This window comes from Diospyros lotus, chromosome 4 (genome assembly GCF_014633365.1).
Source record: "Diospyros lotus cultivar Yz01 chromosome 4, ASM1463336v1, whole genome shotgun sequence".
Classification (NCBI taxonomy): domain Eukaryota; kingdom Viridiplantae; phylum Streptophyta; class Magnoliopsida; order Ericales; family Ebenaceae; genus Diospyros; species Diospyros lotus.
The window spans coordinates 7,579,665-7,599,134 of NC_068341.1; the positions used below are offsets into that span (position 1 = coordinate 7,579,665).

The 19,470-nt window shown below is 36.0% G+C and overlaps 1 protein-coding gene across 2 annotated transcripts in view; it reads left to right on the forward strand.

The window, feature by feature from the left end:
- LOC127799127 (DNA topoisomerase 3-beta) overlaps positions 1 to 19,470 on the forward strand; it is a 74,345-nt gene that overhangs the window by 17,580 nt on the left and 37,295 nt on the right. For both annotated transcript variants that reach the window (XM_052332869.1, XM_052332870.1), the window contains 4 exons: positions 1,308 to 1,586; positions 2,473 to 2,641; positions 17,723 to 17,851; positions 17,965 to 18,177. In XM_052332869.1, the coding sequence (XP_052188829.1) occupies positions 1,308 to 1,586; positions 2,473 to 2,641; positions 17,723 to 17,851; positions 17,965 to 18,177 (790 nt within the window). The remainder of the gene's footprint in view (positions 1 to 1,307; positions 1,587 to 2,472; positions 2,642 to 17,722; positions 17,852 to 17,964; positions 18,178 to 19,470) is intronic.

A 19,470-nucleotide genomic window follows, 5' to 3' on the forward strand; every position in this document is an offset into this window, starting at 1 on the left:
TCTCTTCCAAAATTGCATGAATCCTAAGATGATTGTGTGCTGCAATTGCAAACAGTCAGAGCATATCTTAATGAACTGCCCCAAACCGATGAGGGTGGAACAACCCACCAAGTGGAGGAGTTCAAAAGGATCCAGCACGGTCAAGCCTTCAATTTTACCAATGAGGGCGCACATGACAACCCTACTGTGATTCAAGGTACCATGTTTATTGTCATACCTTTTCACATGCATTAGTAGATTTAGGATCTACGCATTCATTCATGTCATGCGCCTTAGCAAGAGGCCCAGGGGTGGAACTTGAGATATTGGGGTACAAAATAATGATCGCTACTCCTATGGGGCAGACTCTAGAAACCAATAAGGGGTGTCTTGGGAACATCAAGTTCTTGATGCATCTCATTCTTTTAGAGATCCAAGATTTTGAGATCAATATCGAAATGGATTTACTATCCAAGTATGAGGCCAAGGTGGACTATCAAACCAAGACAGTTACCTCAATGAGACCAAACAGAGTAAGGATCAAGTTTCGAGAGGTAGTCCACAAGAGAAGAGAATGATCACAGCTCTGAGGGCTGCTTGTCTACTGGATAGGGGAGCTTGCGGATACCTAGCCCACATACAAGGAGTTGAGAAGATGACTTCTAAACCCAAAGAGGTGCAGATAGTTTGCAAGTACACCAACGTGTTTCCAAAAGACTGACTGGGCATTCCGCTACCAAGGGAGATTGAATTCTCCATTGAATTGATACTAGGGACTAACTCCATATCCATATCTTAGTACAAGATGACCCCAGCCAAGTTGAGAGAATTGGAGGGGCAGCTGCAGGACTTAGACCAACAAAGATTTCATTTGACCCAGTACATCACAAAAATTTCTTCTAATTTTTATTTTTTGTGGCAGTTTGTGAACCAAACATGTAGGTTATTGGAAATGTACTTGAGTATATGTGTAGTAGTATAATCTGAATGTTCCTTCACCATGGGCAGATGTCAATTGTACATGTTGATTAGGATAATTTGCCAGTTGATGTGATCTTTCCCTATACAATTGCATTCTTTTTTTATTAAGACCAGAAACCAAGGTAGTGTGAGGACATATGGGTTTGTGACATTAATTAGTGAGACATTGGCATAAAGAAATTGCACCGAAATATGAAGTTCTTTGATCTACATACTAGAAATCCTCCAATGAAACTCTTATGGAACATGTATAATTCATCCCTCTGCTGCTTCTCTTTTAGTTACCTTGGAGTCTAATAACCAGGTCTCTCTCTCTCTCTCTTTGCACCCCCCCTCTCCCCCAACAGCTATCCACGCACTGAGAGCACGACATATCCTTCTTCATTTGACTTTAGAGGTGTACTTGGAGCCCTAGTTAATAATCCAGCATGGGGTACTTATTCGCGGACACTGCTATCTGATGGTTATGTTAAGCCACGATCAGGGACAGATGCAGGTGACCATCCTCCCATAACTCCAATGCGGGTAGCTACAGAGGACATGCTAGGCATTGATGCTTGGAGACTTTATCAGTATGTCTGTCAACATTTTCTGGGAACTGTTTCACCTGATTGCAAATACGTAAGGTAAAAATGCTATATGCTTTTTGTCCACATCTTTAAGACTTTTTAGGCATTTAACTTTTATATTCTTTGCATAATTAACATTCAAAATGGACTTTTCTTGATGATATTTCTTCACTATATTATTCTCTTCTAAATCTGCTTGGTATATTTATCAAACTGCTCTGAAGAAGTGGGATTGTTTATATGAGTTTTGAATTAGCCTACTTGTCATTTTCTTATAAGTTACTTACATTTGTGGAGCGCTTTTTATCTCTTTATCAAATTTTGACTGGAACGTATATTTTCCTTTGGTTATTTTACCCAAGAATATTAGTGCCTATAAGCCATTATCGGCAGCAGGAGGTAGCCAGCAAAGTGAATCACCAGGTAGATGCATAAGCATCAAATGTTTTAACATGTACAACTATCCTAAATATTTGGAAAGGACAAATATAAATAAAAAAATCAATGTAATATAGTTCAAATTTTGAGAAAGAATGGTTCTTCTAAGTGAAAAGAATTTACTGGCTGAACTAGCTATAAGTTATGGCCATGACCAATTATCCTTTGCATTTATTTTTTCATGAAAAAAGAACTTCTGAAACTATACTTCTATTTTTGGTACCTGCCATAATTTCTGTTCTATTTATTCATAACGTCTTATTTGTCCAAAAAACAAAGAAAATTGCTGAAATTACTTGGTTAGATGAATGTTCCTCATTGCATTAGAAAATGCTAGTTCTTCACTAAATTGAAACTATGATATCTACAGTTCCTATAGTCACATGGTACGAAATATTTGTCTCCAGTTTCTTTGCTTTTTTCCGCTTTTAATAGAAGTTCCTATCATATAACAAATATAGAATTAATCTGTTCCATATTGTGCACTACTTGATGACCACTCCAGGACAAAGATTGAATTTTCAGTTGGTGGAGAATTCTTTCATTGTGTGGGACAGCAGGTTACAGTCAAAGGATACACGTCTATTATGCCATGGTTGGCAGTAAATGAGAAAAATCTTCCTCAGTTTGCTGAAGGGGAGAAAATAGAAATTTCAAAAGTTGAGCTGTATGAGGTACTTGAATTGGGTTTCTGAACCTCATTTGTAGCTTGTTTATTATATCAACTGATGCTTTTCTATGTTGATTTGACTAATTTAGTTTTCAACCCCTTCCAGATTTTTCATGCACAATCTGCATTATTCAAAGAAAAGGAGATATGCAGCAACATTAATTTATATGTTTAGGGTTCAACCTTTTCTTGGTTTGACAGCAACATTTGACGTTTTAACTTAATGGAATGATAAATGGATCAAAAGCCACTGCACTTCCCTTTAGTGCGCACTAGTTTAGGCCTCTTCAGCACATGGATTTGTGTTATTGTGTGTATTTTAAAGTATATTTCAGTTGCAATGATTTCATGTAGAAATTTATTTCTTCGAGCTATACTCTTGAATTTTTATGTAATTTCATTAAATATATTGTGTGCATGTGATTGATTTGTATATGAAAATAATCATTTGTTCTACTTATTCCTATTTGTTCATTTGTAGAAAGAATGATAGCCTTGATAGAATATACATACACATATTATAGAGTGCTTGGAATAGATTTAATAATTGTTTGCACAAACAGATTCTAAAGGAGGAGCTTACCTAATATTTTGATATTGAGGTGGTTGTAGTAGTTCTGTATAATGTTCTCATATAGGGTGTTATAATTGTTTGTCTAGTCTATATTAACTAATGGTTGTAATTCGAAGATCTTGTAGTTTTGTTGTCTCTACTGGAAATTCATAAGCAAGTGTTTCTGCCCACTTTCAGATGCTGCATAATATATTATAAGCTGTACTGGATGTGTTTTTGATTAAATATTGGAGAAAGTAAGAAAATATTTATGTGGCTCTGAAATTTCTTTTAAGTTAGATCTATTTCAATTACAAATAAAGCTGAATCATTTTTTCACTAGTTGTTAGCTAAGAAAGAAGGCAATGCACATATTAGACAGGAAAAAAAGAAAAAACTACAAGTTGGCCATTTGTTGCAGCCAAAATGATGATGACTTACAGTTTGTGTAATTAATCTGAAAAGCATGTGTTTGAATTAGCCATTAGAAAAAAAAAAAGAAGATAATTAGCTTACAATTTTTGTAAGAAAAAAAAAACTCAAATTTTAGTTTGATTATAGGAAAAAATGTACATATGTAATTTTATTTTCCTTTCAATTTTTATTTCCTTAAGAAATCCCAGTTCCACACATAGCCAAAGAGATTATGGAATTAATTCTTGAGTTTTGAAATCTTAGCCTTTCCGATCTTTTTCTCATACTTTATTTTCTTTATTTATTCTTTTCTTCCTCGTATTTTCTTTTTTTGTCAGTTCTAAACAAGCAAAAATGAGACAATGAAGTGGAAGATATGTACACGTGATGGTTGTCTTTGATTGGACTAAGGTTGATTTCCCCAGAGTTCTCTTTTTGCCATAGAGGACACTGGGGACCTTAGCCACTTATGATATGTAACAAGAAGATAAGCATTTAAATGGTTAACTATTATAAATTCAATTGTTGAGAGTAAAAATAATAATATAAAAATAAAATTACTTCTCTCTCAAAAAATTCGATATTTTAAATGAGTTGGTGGTCAATAATTTAACATGGTAATGTAGCTGGCAAAGGTTTTGAGTTTAAGCCTTACAGATGGCCCAGTATTTAAATGATCAGCTGTCTGATGCTCAGAGGGTACACATCTGATATCAACATCACCATGACAAAATGAATATCAATCTCAACATGCTTGGTTCGAGAATGAAAAACAGGGTTTTCTGCTATACTCTTGGCTGCTGTATTATCACACCAAAGAACTGCTGAACTGGAGAAAGAATATCCAAGATCAGTAAATAAGTACTTCAACCACAATATCTTTGTAACCCCTTGCACTAAAGCTTTGTATTCAGTTTCCCCAACTGACCTTACTACTACAGACTGTTTCTTAGAGCTCCAAATAAGCATATTATTACCCAAGTATAAACATAATTCACTTGTAGGCTTTCTGTTGACTTTATGGCCGGCATGATCTGCAGTTGGAACACGTTGATAGTCAAAGTAGGTGAAGGAGTGAAGACAAGACCCAAACCAAGTGTGCCTTTAAGATATCTTAGGAGTCTCTTACAAGCCTGCCAGTGTTGCTGCTTTGGGGCCACAAGAAAATACTAAGCTTGCTTACTGTAAAGGCAATGTTTGGATTAGTATAGGTCAGATATTGAAGTGAAGCAATCAGTTCTCTATATAAGGAAGGATTAAGAAATAGGTCACTGTCACATTCCTAGGGGCAGAAGAGTCAGAGTCATTGTATTTTCTTTCCTTATGCTTGCTGCTTGTATTGATTGTACTTCGTTGTTAAGTAGTTGTGCTTTACCAGATTGTACATTTCGGATAGATGTATTGCTAGGCTATAAATAACCCATAGCTAAAGGAGGGAAGGCATGTTGAGAAATGAATTGAATGTTTTCTGTTACCTCTCTCTCACTTTCTGTTATTTTTCTATCCCTTTCTCTCAAACATTCTCCCTCTTTCTTGCTGTCTCCCTTCCTTCCATCTGAACTCTCCCTCCAAAACTCTCTCTAACTCTTAATCCTTCCTAATTGATCCCTTGTCAGATCGAAGGATCTGAAAATTGGTATCAGAGCCAACAGTTCTTGGCTGTGATTTTGACTATTCTGGTTGTTATTTCGACTATTTCTGGCTGCGGATTCCAGTAGCAGATTCCGAATGAGCAAGCGACTCTTGGATCGAATTTTGAAGGAGAAGCAGGAGGATGGGTTCTCGGCTTTGAGTTTTGGTAATTTTATTTGGAATTGGAAGGCGATGCCGAGACAGAAGGTTCCAGCAAATTGAGGTTTCAGAACTGGAGGACTGGTGATCTGCAGCGATTGCAATCAGCAGCAAACAGTTGCAGTGATTGGAGAAGAAAACTCAGAGCTATCGGTTCTTGGAAGCTCTTTGCCTCTTGTTTCTTGGAAGCTGATCCTAGATCAGCGATTTCGAAAGTTTAATAGGCCAGCGATTATCAAAAGCTTGTTTCAGAGTCGCGAAGCAGAGGTAATTGTGAAGCCCAAGGTTGGTTTCAGAAGTTGCACATAAACGGCGTAGTAGGTTTAGGTGAATAAGGTAGGCACAATTGGAAGTAGTGGTTGAGCGATCATTGATCCACAGAAATTCTGATTAGATTTAGGCAATCGGTGGTCCAATGGACTTGAGTCCATCGGTGATCAACGCAATGGATGTGGCCAGCAATTCTCAGTGAATTAAAGGCAAAATTAGGCAGACTGCTAAAGGATGGCCGAAGGCACTAGAATGAAGCAACTCGAAACTCTGTTGGATGCATTGGAGCTCAGCTTTCGACAGTAGCAAGAGCAACTAGAGGAGAGGTTAGAGACAATAGAACTCAGCCTCCGTCAAACTCAAGAGGAAGTGAGTCGAGGTAGAGCTGAGATGATGGCGGGGGAAAGGAATCGGAGGGAAGATTTCTCTAGTCTCAGAGAAGAATTCTCTGGTTTTGGTCAGCAACCACGCATCGTTTTATGCTTGTTCTCTAGGATACTGAATGCGAGCTTGCCGATGGACTTTCCTTTGAGGACCAACATGACTCCAATCCTAGTTGTATCTAGAGGCAGACAACGTACTCCTGATCCTAAAAAACCAGAGTGGCCAGAGTTGATGTCGAAATTGTTAACAAGAGACTATACAAATTCACACCCTACTCCAATACTGAGATTAGACATTCCAGTATTTGAAGGTGACAAACCACGATGGTAGATATGTCGTTGTGAGCGATTCTTCTGTTGAAGATATTGCTGCTCAATATCTTGCTGTTTAATTGTTATGCTTTGTTGTTTAGCAGTAATATTGTTGTTGTTTTGTAAGCGGTTAGTTTGTTGTGTTTGTTTGACGCATTTGACACGTTTTGTGAGCTGACAGTATATAAGTCAGTTTTCCTCTTATGTTATTTGATGATTTCAGTTTTTCCGTTTTAATTGAAAGAACACCTGAGGTATTTTTCTACCTTTATTTTTCATTCTTTCCATTGTGAAGCTCTCGCTTCATGGTATCAGAGCCTGTGACTTATGTCGGTGGCGTCGCACAATTCATCCTCATGCAATCCTCCTCAATCTGCTTCAACTTTGTCTGTTGCTACTCGGTCGGATTTTACGACAGTAGCAAAGGCGTTCAGTTTCGTTCCGACGAAACTTGATTCCAGTAATTATCTTTACTGGAAGGCGCAAATCATGGCGACTATTCATGCGTTTGATCTAATGTAGTTTGTTGACAAAACTGTTCCACCGCCTAAGTATCAATACTCCGATCAAGGAGAGCAGGAGGCGGTTAATCCGAGTTATCTTAACTGGATTAGATCTGATCAGCTCTTGTTAGGATGGTTATTTTCAACAATTGACAAGGAAGTCCTAGGTCAGGTAATACATTGTGAGAGCTCATCAGAGGTGTGGTCTTCTGGAGAATTTATATTCTCAACAAACTGTTGCTCGCTCGTTCTAGATGAAGCAGCAACTTAGATCGGTAAAGAAGAATGACCTCTCAATGAATGAGTATCTCTTGAAAATCAAGACTATAGGACATTCCTTAGCTTGTATTGGTGATCCGATTAGTGACAAGGACTTGTTAATGGCGATATTGAATGTATTAGGTGATGACTATGACAATGTCATAGGTCTGATCACATATCAAATGGATGAGATCAACATAGATAAGGTGTAGTATCTTCTGTTGATGCATGAGCAGAGATTGTCAACTAAGAATGTTCCTCAGGTATCAAATGGAAATACTTTTGAGAATGCTACAATGTTAGTGAATTTTGCATCTCAAACTACCAGAGGAGGTAGGAATTCCACTGGATTTCGAGGAGGAGGTAATTATAGAGGAGGAAATAATCGAGGTAGAGGCAAATCGTTAGGCAAACGATTTTATTGCCAATTGTGTGGCAAACCAGGACATTTCGCCGATCGATGTTATCATAGGTTTGATAGAAACTTTCAGCGCAATTTTAATTCAACTGGTAAAGACAGTGGCAGCATATCTCAGTTCGATTCTCAGGCTTTCATAGCTTTTTCTCAGGAGTCTAATCGAAGTTACTTGACTGATTTAGAGTTTCCAACTGGGAATTCATATGGATATGTGGCACAACCTCCTTTTGACTCCAGACCTTCTTTTGAATCCAGTTCTTAGTATCCTCAACACTATCCACATTCTAATCAATTTGGTGATCAATCTTGGTGTGTAGACTCAGGCGCTACAAACCACATCACTTCCAGTTTGAACAATCTTTCTCTTCATTCTCCCTACAATGGGACAGATAAGGTAGCTGTTGGTAATGGTAAGACTCTTCCATTCTCAAATGTTGGTCTTACTCAAATGCTTACACATTCAACACCTATTTCCGTTCTTTCATTACCAAATGTCTTACATGTGCCTAAAATGACTAAAAACCTTCATTAGTGTGTCTCAACTTACTAATGAAAATAATGTCATTGCTGAATTTCACTCCACCTTTTGTTTGATCAAGGACAAGGAAACGGGTCAGGTGCTATTCCGAGGGGTGCTTAAAGATGGTTTGTATCAACTTGCTCCAGCACTTACTCGTGCTAAGCCTCATAGTGTTTCTTCTTCTTCTGCAATTAGCAATTGCTCTGCTGTTACCTCTAAGAGGTCTCCTATCTCATTTGTCTTAGACGGTTCTGTTAATTGTTGTAACAGACAAAATTTGTCTTTGTCTAGCTTACAGTCCTCTTGTAATAACAATAGAATTTGCAAACATTGGCATGATAGGCTAGGTCATCCTTCTTTCAATGTATTGAAACACGTTCTCAATAAAATACATGTTTCGTGCAATTCTAACAATCTAGCCTTTTGTGATTCTTGCAAATTGGGTAAGCTACATCAACTTCCTTTTTCTTCTTGTTAAATTTCAGCAAAGCATCCACTAGAAGTTGTATATTCAGATCTGTGGGGCCCATCCCTAGTCTTGTCCATTGAGGGATATAGGTATTATATAGTTTTTGTGGATGCTTTTACTCGTTACATATGGTTGTATCCTATTAGACAAAAGTCTGACACGTTAAATGTTTTCAAGACCTTTCATAAATTTGCTGAGTTGAAGTATAGATCTAAAATTCGTGCTCTTCATACAAATAATGGGGGAGAATTTAAAGCCTTATTGCCCTATCTTGCCTCTTATGGTATTCAACCTAGATTTTCTTATCCCTATACACACCAACAAAATGGTGTTGCTGAAAGAAAACATAGGCATATTGCTGAAATGGGTCTCACTCTTTTATCTCATGCTAACATGCCTCTCAAATTCTGGGTTGAAGCCTTCAAACAGTTGTCTTTACTATTAATTTGTTACCTGCTGCACTATTATAGTTTCAAAGTCCTTTTGAGAAACTTTATCACAAACTCCCTAACTACCTTCAGTTGCAACCCTTTGGTTGTGCTTGCTTTCCATATCTTCGACCTTATAGCAAGCACATGTTTAATTTTCATTCTACTAAATGTGTGCTTCTAGGATACAGTCAGGTGCATGCTGGGTACAAATGCATGGATTCTTCGGGTAGAGTGTATATAACACGTCATGTCATTTTCAATCCTGATGAGTTTCCATATTCTCAATTGTTTTCTAGTTCAGTTTCATCAAATTCTTCATCTAAGCAATCTTCCTCTTCAGGTGTGTCCACCAATGTTCTTAATTTCTTTAAAAGTTCTTCTGTCTCTTCTTGTTCAGCTCCTCGAGTAGCACCTCTTCCTTCTTCTGTTTGTCCTAATGCTAGTTCTCATTCATCTCATGCTTCTGAACAACCATCTATTTCTCAACCTTCTTGTTTATCTTCTAGTTCAATTTCAAACTCCTCCTCCAATTCTGCTTCTCCTCATCTTCAGTCTACAACTACTCCAGCATTGTCTATTCATCCCATGATCGCTCGTTCTAAAGCCAGACAGTTAAATCTTTCTTCTCCACATGTCCTACTGAGCTCTCTAGAACCTAATACTATTCAAGAAGCTCTTTTAGACTGCAATTGGGCTCAAGCTATGAAAGGGGAATATTCTGCACTTCAACGCAATAATACATGAGACCTTGTTCCTCCTTCCTCTGATATGAATATGATTACTTGTAAGTGGATTTTCTGGGTTAAGTACAAGCTTGATGGATCTATTCTTAAGTATAAAGCTAGGCTTGTTGCAAAAGGGTTTCTTCAAACTCCTGGCATCGATTATGCCGAGACATTTAGCCCGGTAGTTAAAGCTCCTACCATCATAGTTTTATTTTCTTTGGTTGTTCAATTTGGTTGGGATGTGCAACAGGTCGATATTAACAATGCATTTCTCAATGGAGATCTGCAAAAAGCTGTTTATATGGTGCAGCCTGAGGGGTTTATTAGTTTAGAGTTTCCTTCACATGTGTGCAGATTGAAGAAGTCCCTTTATGGTCTTAAACAAGCTCCACGAGCTTGGTACAACAAATTTCGAACTGCTCTGCAGGATTGGGGTTTTGTGCGTGCTGTCTCGAATGCTTCATTGTTTATAAAAAGGGAGTCTATGTATGTGTTGTTTGTTCTTGTGTATGTCGATGATATCCTCATCACAGGCTCCGATACAACTGCGTTACATCGTAGGGGTGTGCACGGTTCGGTTCGGTCTGTTTTTGGCATTTTTAATACGCGGAATCGCATATGCAGTTTTCCTATAAAATCAAACCTCACGGTTTGATTTGGCATTTTGCGGTGCGGTTCGGTGCGGTTTTTGCGGTTTGTTGAATGCTTGTTTTTGAGGCTTGGTGCGGTTTGGTTTTCACAGTTTGGCGCGGTTTGGATAATAATTACATCATTTTTTGATAGATCATAAATTCACCCTACTGTTGCATATGCCTGGATTTAGTAAATTTACTGTGGCACATAATTTTCTGGAATAAACTATTTTGAATAATTATCCAACCACCAATTAACCAATTAAATAAAGTCCAAAATATCAATATGCCTTAACTATCCAAACACCAATCATAACTAATTATTTAAAGTTATGGAATTCAAAGTAAAATAAATTACAATCCAAATGAAATACAAATTTAAAAGTTTAAATTTTACAACACAACCACTTGTCCATAACATAAAAATAGCATTAAAAGTCCACCACATAATTTATAGCATGCTCGCTTCAATTTCATCACTAATCAAGGTTTACAATATCTGTTATCATAATGGGCTTATCTGCAATATTAAAGGAAACAATAAAGTTAGAAAATTAAAATGTTAAACTTAATACAAATAAATTAATAAATGTGTTTGACGAGTAAATAAAAAATTACCTGATTCAATTGATTCATAAGTATCATGCTCTTCTAATACTGATGTCATATCCAATGGTAAAGACGTGGCTCTCAACCAATTTTGACAACAAATCAACGCTTCTACCATAGATGGACTCAATGAACTTCGAAAGCAATCAAGCACCCTACCTCCAGTGCTAAAAGCTGACTCAGAAGCTATTGTTGACACTTGGATGGCAAGAACATCTCGAGCAATCTCTGGTAGGATATGGTACTTTGATGAAGTTACCTTCCACCATGCCAATATATCAAAAGTCTTATTTCTTATACCCTCGTTAGGCTCAGCTAGGTACATTTCAAGCTTATTTTTCATTTCAAAAGCATTATCTACAAAACATTCTTTCTCAAAATCAGATTCAAACATGTTATCATCATCATCAGAATCCACAACTAGAAACTTTTGGTCAGAAGTTGTCCCGCCTTGTTTATCTTCTGGTGATTGTCTAGTTGAGTCATTTGCTGCATAAAAATTCACCAACTTTCCTAGAGTGGTCTTGATAGAATCCATTATGGTTTTAACTTCATCTTCAGAATATAGTTTGCGCAAACAAAATGCCACATATTTCATCTTATACTTAGGATCAAGCACAACCGCCACATAAAGAAGCATATTCTGTTTTTCAATGTTGCCCCAATACTTGTCAAATTTTATCTTCATGCTAGAAGCCATATCTTTCAAAATTGATTCGTAAGATGAACTCCATTTTATTAGTCTCCCAAGCACATTAGAAATTTCATGAAAATAATTATTTGCAGTAACATTCAAAGAAGCACTAAACTTGAGGGTAGCATCATAAAAAGTCTTTAAAGACTTACAGAATGTTGCACAATTTTCCCAATCTTTAGAATTTGGTGGCCCAATAGGCCTTTTCCCATTTTTATCTTGTTCACAAAAATATTGTGAATAGAGCAAATCCTCATCTTCCAACAATTTAAAAGCATAAACAAATCTCAATGCATGCTCCAACATTAAATAAGTGGAGTTCCACTTTGTTGGCACCTCCAAGCACACAAGAGCCTTTTCTTCTTTACAAGTATTCTTCACACAACTTTTGAATCTTGCCAATCTTGAAGGAGAAGCTCTAACATATCTAACTGCATTACGTACAGCCATAATAGAGAAGTCCAATTCCTTTAAGCCATCACCCACTACCAAGTTTAGAATATGCGTCGAACACCTCACGTGTAAGAATTCTCCATCACAAACAGCACTTTTCCAAATTTGTAATCTTTTCTTAATGTGTGTGATAGCCCCATTGTTAGAAGCAGCATTGTCAACTGTGATTGTAAAAATCTTCTCAATAGCCCATTGTTTCAAACATGCCTAAATTGTTTTACCAATTGTCTCTCCCTTATGATTTGGAGTTTGACAAAAGTTGAAGATTCTTTTTTGCATTTTTCATCCAAAATCTATAAAATGAGCTGTAAGCACCATATAATTGACATTTTGAATTGAAGTCCATGTATCAGTTGTAAGGGAGACTCTTGGTGAATTCTTTAAAAAATATGACTTCAACTTCTTCTTCTCATCATTGTAAATACTAATTATATCTCTAGCAATTGTAGTGCGTGAAGAAGGATCAAACTTAGGGCATGCAGTACCACAAAACAATTTAAAACCTTCTTGCTCCACCAACCTAAATGGCAATTCATCAATGACAATCATTTTAGCACATGCAATCCTGCAAGCTGCCTGACTAAATCCCACAGCTAGAAAATTACTACATGCAACACTTTCATCCTCATTGTCACTATTCTTTTGAAAATGTAAAATCTTCTACTTCTTATCTTCTAATCTATAAGGATTCTTCTTACATTGATTGTTTGCATGGTTCCAAAGAGTACTCGTCCTATTTTTCCTACTATCACTTGCATAATCTTTACCACAATAGTTGCACATAGCTCTAGGGTCAGAAGAGTCATCCTCATTTTTTGTAAAATGATCCCATACTTCAGATAGTTGCCTAGATTTTTTTTTCACAACTTTAGCCTTAGACTTCGAAGGCAATGGATGTTTAGAACCACTACTTGAATCATGGGTATTGGCCATTTCATTGAGGTTCCTCACACATGAAGGATTAGTGCTACTATCTTCTTCCATCTAATAATTAAAACATTGAAACATATTCACATACCACACAAACACAACAACACTAATACAAAAAAAATAAAATAAAATAAAATATTGACAAGATACAAAATAAAAAAAAAAAAAAAAAATGATATCAATATACTCCTTGGTATAGGAAACTCAGCACACTTAGATAGGAGGCAACAACTATTAAAAATATTAATAATAATAGCAACAACAAGAAATTAAAAAATAAAAAAGAAGTGAAATAGAAAACCAAAAGAGGCAAACGAAGCTTATTTTGCAAGCTGGTACATTGCTTTGTTCTAAGAAAATAACAATAAAAAAGAAAAAGAATCTCAATGAAGCAAAGAACAAAACAAGAAATGCAAGATGTGGAAGTATATTGCTTCCTCAAAGATGCAATGCAACCATAAAAATTAAAATTGAACTCGTTTGGGAAAATAAAATCAAAAGAAAAGCACTCAATATATTAAGATACTCACCCAAGCAAAAGCCCTCTCACAGTGACCTTGGTTAGTAGACTCACAAGTGAAGCTCGATGAAGCAACCTGCATAACAAACAAACAAATAAATAATAATACATATTAATGGCTTGGTTAGTGGACTCACAAGTGAAGTGATGAAGCAACTTGCATAACAAACATACAAATAAATAATAATACATATTAATGGCTTGGTTAGTGGACTCACAAGTGAAGTGATGAAGCAACTTGCATAACAAACATATAAATAAATAATAGTACAAATTAATGGCTTGGTTAGTAGACTCACAAGCGAAGCGATGAAGGAACCTGCATAACAAACAAATAATAATATATATTAAAGACTGTACATAGCCAAGCCTAAGTAGAACTAAAACGAACAAATAATAATATATATTAATCGTGAAATCCAAACCGAGGGCAAGGCATCTGAGATAGAAAATCAGATCACACTTCACAAAGGGAGAGAGAGACGGAGGGCGAGCAGAGAGGAGGAGGAGCAAGCTGTACCTTAGTTTCAGAAGCGTCGACTGCACCGCTGGTAGAGAGAACAGAGAAGAAGAATGGTTGAAATAGATGGGAGGTAGGGTTACATGTCTTTTATATTTTAAATTTTAAATTTTATTTATTTTATTTAATATTTCTCGGGCGATTCGGTTTAAAACCGAATCGTGAAAAGTTCAAACCGCAAACTACGCGGTTTGCAGTTTTCTTAAACCGTGCCGAACCGCTGACCGAAAAAAACTGCGCGGTGCGACCAGTTTTCGCGGTTAGCCGGTTTTTTTGAACACCCCTAATACATTGGACTTACTTCAGAAGGCTGCCATGTCTGGGTGTAAGCCTTGTCCAACTCCTATGAGTTGAGGTTGTTCATTAACTACTGAGGATGATGATTTTTCTAACCTAGCTCTTTACCGGACTATTGTTGGATCTCTTCAATATCTCACTTATACTCGTTCGGATATTGCTTTTACTGTTAATAAGCTGAGTCAGTTCTCAGCTGCTCCAAAGGTTCCACATTGGCTAGCATGTAAACGTTTACTTCGTTATCTAAAGGGATCAATTGGGTTTGGTTTGAAGTTCACTCCATCTTCTTCTGGTTTAGCTCTCTCTATGTATACTGATGCTGACCATGCTAGTTGTAAAGTCACCAGATGGTCCACCAGTGGTGTTTGTGCCTTTCTTGGAGATAATCTCTTGGTTTGGAGTTCAAAGAAGCAAACTGTGGTTGCTCATTCTGTTGGTGAAGCAGAATATCGAGCTATGGTGCAAGGTGTTGCTGAAATCTTGTGGTTAAAGACTTTACTAACTGAATTGGGTTATCCTTTTACTGCTAAACCTATTCTCTAGTGTGACAACCTAGCTGCTAAGTCTATTGCTGAAAATCCTGTGTTTAACTCCAGAACTAAGCACATTGAAGTTGATGTGCATTTTGTTGACGAGAAGGTTGAATCTGGAGATGTGGAAATTCGGTATGCTCCTTCTCAGCATCAAGTTGCTGATATTTTTACCAAGGGCTTGCCTACGAATTGATTCTTGTTTCTATGTAACACATTTCGACTCCACATGACACTTGCTGGTCATTGTCCAATTGTTTCTGCTCACAGTTGATTATGGAGTCGAAGTTTGAGGGGGCATGTTGAAGATATTGCTGCTCAATATCTTCAACATCTTTTATTATTATAAAGTGGCAGAAGGATAGAAGGTGAATTTGGAAACTACCTATCTCAATGACATCGTGGATGTGTGGTTTCAAGGGTGGAGTAGAATGAGAACATAATTGAGTTGGCCAGAGTTTGTGGAGGATTTCTGTATGCCATTTGGGGAGAGGGCAATGTTATTGAGGAATTCAACAAGCTGAAGCAACAAGGTACGGTTGATGAGTATTTGTTCAGATTTGAGGAACTAAAATCATTACTGATCATCTCCCATCCAACCTTAGACTAGTCATACTTTGTGTCTAGCTTCATTAGTGGGTTAATTGATGAGCTAAAACCCACAATCAAGATGATGCAGCCTGCACTAGTGAAGCAGGCTGCTGAGAAGGCAAGGCTACAAGGGCTTGCCTTGGAAGCTGTTTTCAACAAGTACACATCCTCAACTAACATTCAGCCCTCGCTCAATCAACAAATGGAAGGCAATCAAGGAAATACAAATTTTAGGGTTAATCCTAACCCTGTTGTAGCTACCTCATTGACAATGGAGCGGAGAAGGAGGTTAGGACTATGCCATACTTGTGGAGACAAATTCTTCCTTGGCCACAATTGTCAAAGACAGTTAATGAGCAAAAGAAGTAGAAGGTGAAGACGAGAAGAAGAACCAATAGGAACTGGGTAATGAAAAAGGCACTGCTATAATAAGTTTCTTGGGGACAAGAAATATTTCGCGAGGGGGGGGGGGTGTGGAATTGTCACATTCGTAGGGGCAGAAGAGTTATAGAGTCATTTTATTTCTTTTCTTATGCTTGCTGCTTGTATTGATTGTACTTCGTTGTTAAGTAGTTGTGCTTTACCGGATTGTACATTCCGGATAGATGTATTGCTAGGCTTTAAATAAGCCATAGCTAGAGGAGGCAAGGCTTGTTGAGAAATGAATTGAATCTTTTCTATTACCTCTCTCTCATTTTCTGTTATTTTTCTCTTCCCTTCTCTCGAACATTCTCCCTTGTCCTTGCTATCTCCCTTCCTTCCATTTGTACTCTCCCTCCAAATTTCTCTCTTAACTCTTAATCCTTCCTGATTGATCCTTTATTAGATTCGAGGATTTGACAGTCACCTTCATCAGTTAACTGAGCACCAACTGTAAAAAGTGTAGAACAAGGGTTACATTTCTCCATTCCAGATTGTCATGACCCTAGGAGCAATAGAGGGACAATATTATAATAGGGTTACAATAGTTAGTTAGGAGATATTTTACAATCTGTTAGGAGCACATGGGTGTTGTTATGAATTCAGTTAGCAGCCAGCTATGCCTATAAATGGGCTACTTGTAAGAGGATGGGATGTTATGTGAAATAAGATTGAAGAAGTATTTTATCTTGAAATATGTTTAAAATGGTTATAAAAATGAGTGCAATTGCTATATAATACAATCTCTTGTTATTAATAATGTTTTTAAAATATTAATAATTATATTATTATTTTTTAAGTTATGACCATGAATACAATATCCGTGATGTTATTAAAATTATGAGTTAATTAGATATTGGTAACAATACAATATTCATGATATTGCTAATATTACAATATTATTGATAATCTTCATAATTTTTTTTTAATTCTTTTCTACAATTTTTGAAATTTTACTAATATTGCTCTTATTAATAGTCTTATTATTTATTATTGGTCAATTTTGTACTATTTATATTACTAATATTTTTTATATTGTTGATATTATAATGTTTTTCATTATAACTAATTTTAAAATTGTAAATATTATTATAATGTGATATTATTTACTAGTTAATTCTACTATTTACAATTCTAACCAGAGGGATGGCCTTTGCTATATACGTGCAAGTTTAAAAAATAGAAGATTTCAAATGTGGGCTCACCTTCAAGGGTGGTGCTTCCATTTGCAGTTTAGTTTCTGTTTTGTTTAGGCAAACTTAAATGAAGATATGTTTTGGTGCAATGGTAATATTACTCTCAAGTCTATTGTGATTTAGAGGTCATAAATTTAAGTCAAGAAATAACTTCTTTCTTGTTGCATTTTCTTTAAATAAAGTATATAGGGAGTATATTCAGGAAATTCATGGCTTTGAACACAAAATCCAGTGTTTGCTTAATAATGGACTAGGTATCATTGATGTTTATTATTAATAAATTTTAAAAATCATATTTTTGCTATTTAAATTGATATTAATATGCAATTATATTGATTTTGATTAGATTAGAAATTCATGTTTTTTATTTGAAAAGCATGAGGAAAACATTTTTTTGTTAAGAGAACAGTGAAAAACATTCAGAAGATTTTTTTTTAAGAATTATTTTAAATTTGGAAAAATGAAGACCAGATTTTCCATTTGAAAATGTTTTCTCAGTTCAACACATTTTCAATCACTGTGGTGCTACATTTCTTCTGTGTTTTTATTGGAAAGGATAACAGTCTGGGATGTATTGCCAATTGCCTGTATTGTTCAGTTATGGCTATTCTTTCAGTTACATTACTGACTTTTAAATTCTCAGGGTAAGACTGCGCCCCCAGATTATCTTAGTGAAAGTGAGCTCATCTCTCTAATGGAGAAAAATGGAATTGGCACTGATGCATCAATTCCAGTACATATTAACAACATCTGTGAAAGGAACTATGTTCAGGTATCTGTGAACAACCTGCTTCATTTTTTGTCATTTGGTTTATATATTTGTGTGCTCTAGCTTTTCAGGTCAGTGCGCATTATTTTAACATTCTCCCCACCTTCTAACTGCAGGTACAGGCCGGAAGAAGGTTGGCTCCAACTGCTTTAGGTATCAGCCTAATAAGAGGCTATCAATGTATTGATCCAGATCTATGTTTGCCTGACATTCGGAGTTTTATAGAGCAGCAGATCACTCTTGTTGCCAAGGGTCAAGCAGATCATTCTCTTGTTGTGCAGCATGTCCTCCAACAATTTAAGAGGAAGTTCAATTACTTTGTTAAGCAGGTGATGGTATCAGGCACTTGATATTTTAGCTCATTTAGTCCTCTTATGTTTTTATCACTGCCTTTTTTGGATGGTGAAGGGATGTCTGGAAATTTTAAATTTATTTATTTATGCATAACTATATTCTTTAACATTTTGAAATTATGGCTTTAGGATTTTATCCTGTTTGCATGTCAGAAAGTATACATTTTGAGGTTTAAACATCTGGTTTCCTCCAATACTTGGACATTGCTTAATAGTTGGAATTGTCAGCTCATTTTTATCCGCTGATGATGTTTTGTTTCCTTCATTTCTTTTGGTTGGCAGAGGGGATGGAAATTTTAATTTGTTTCTCGAAGTCATGAAAATTTGAATCATTGCTCTTTAAGTGTTACCTTGAAGATGATTTTTTTTTTTACTTTTTTATTTCTTTTTCCTGATTGAGGATACTTTCGAAGATTCATGAATGCTATTCTTGAAGGTGAGAATTGTTTGGTTAATATTGAATTTCTTAAGTAAGCCGATTAATTTTGGCTAATTCAGTTTGATTTTGTTTTGATTATACAAAATTTTCAGTTTTCAGTTTGGTTTTAATAATTGTATTTCAGTTCTTAACTTAATAAACCAAATTAACCAAAATATATGATTATTTTATGAGAGTACCACTGGTTTGGGTTATGTGTGAAATTGTTAATATAGTAAACTTATATTGATTTTTATGTCATAATAATTGTGTTGGAGAAGTTAAAGAAGGAAAAATAAGTTCAAGTTGTCTCTATAATGGTCAGAAAACAAGCGATAAGGTTGTTGGGCAAAAGTGATAAGAAAGTTACAAACTAAAGAGATAAGAGGTAAAAGAGATGAAGTAGTTCCAGAAAATAGGAAAAGATCAGTCCAGCAAGCTCAAAAATTCTCGATTTATCTATATAATTCAAGTCTAGTTTGAATTTGTTTTCTTGTGTTTTATCCCTCTATTTTAGGAGATATTTTTAGGAGATCTTGTGTATATATACCCGTATTGAGTTCAATACAAGATGAGAAAAATATTTTAAAATAAGTTGAGTAAGTTTTTCTTCTACCCAATTACACTCTCCAAATACTTGAGATAATTCCTATTGAGTCAAGTTGCTCAAGTTTTTTCATGTTACCAGAGCCACCGTTTCCTGTGGCTGAACCCTTTTCCCACTTGATGAGCTATAGAGTCCTAAGTTGCAATTAATGGCTGGAAATCAATCAGCTAGTGAAACATGCATCATTGGCTCTATTCTGGTTAGAGCTGCACACAGTGTTCTCAAACGCGCAAGGTGCTAGTCA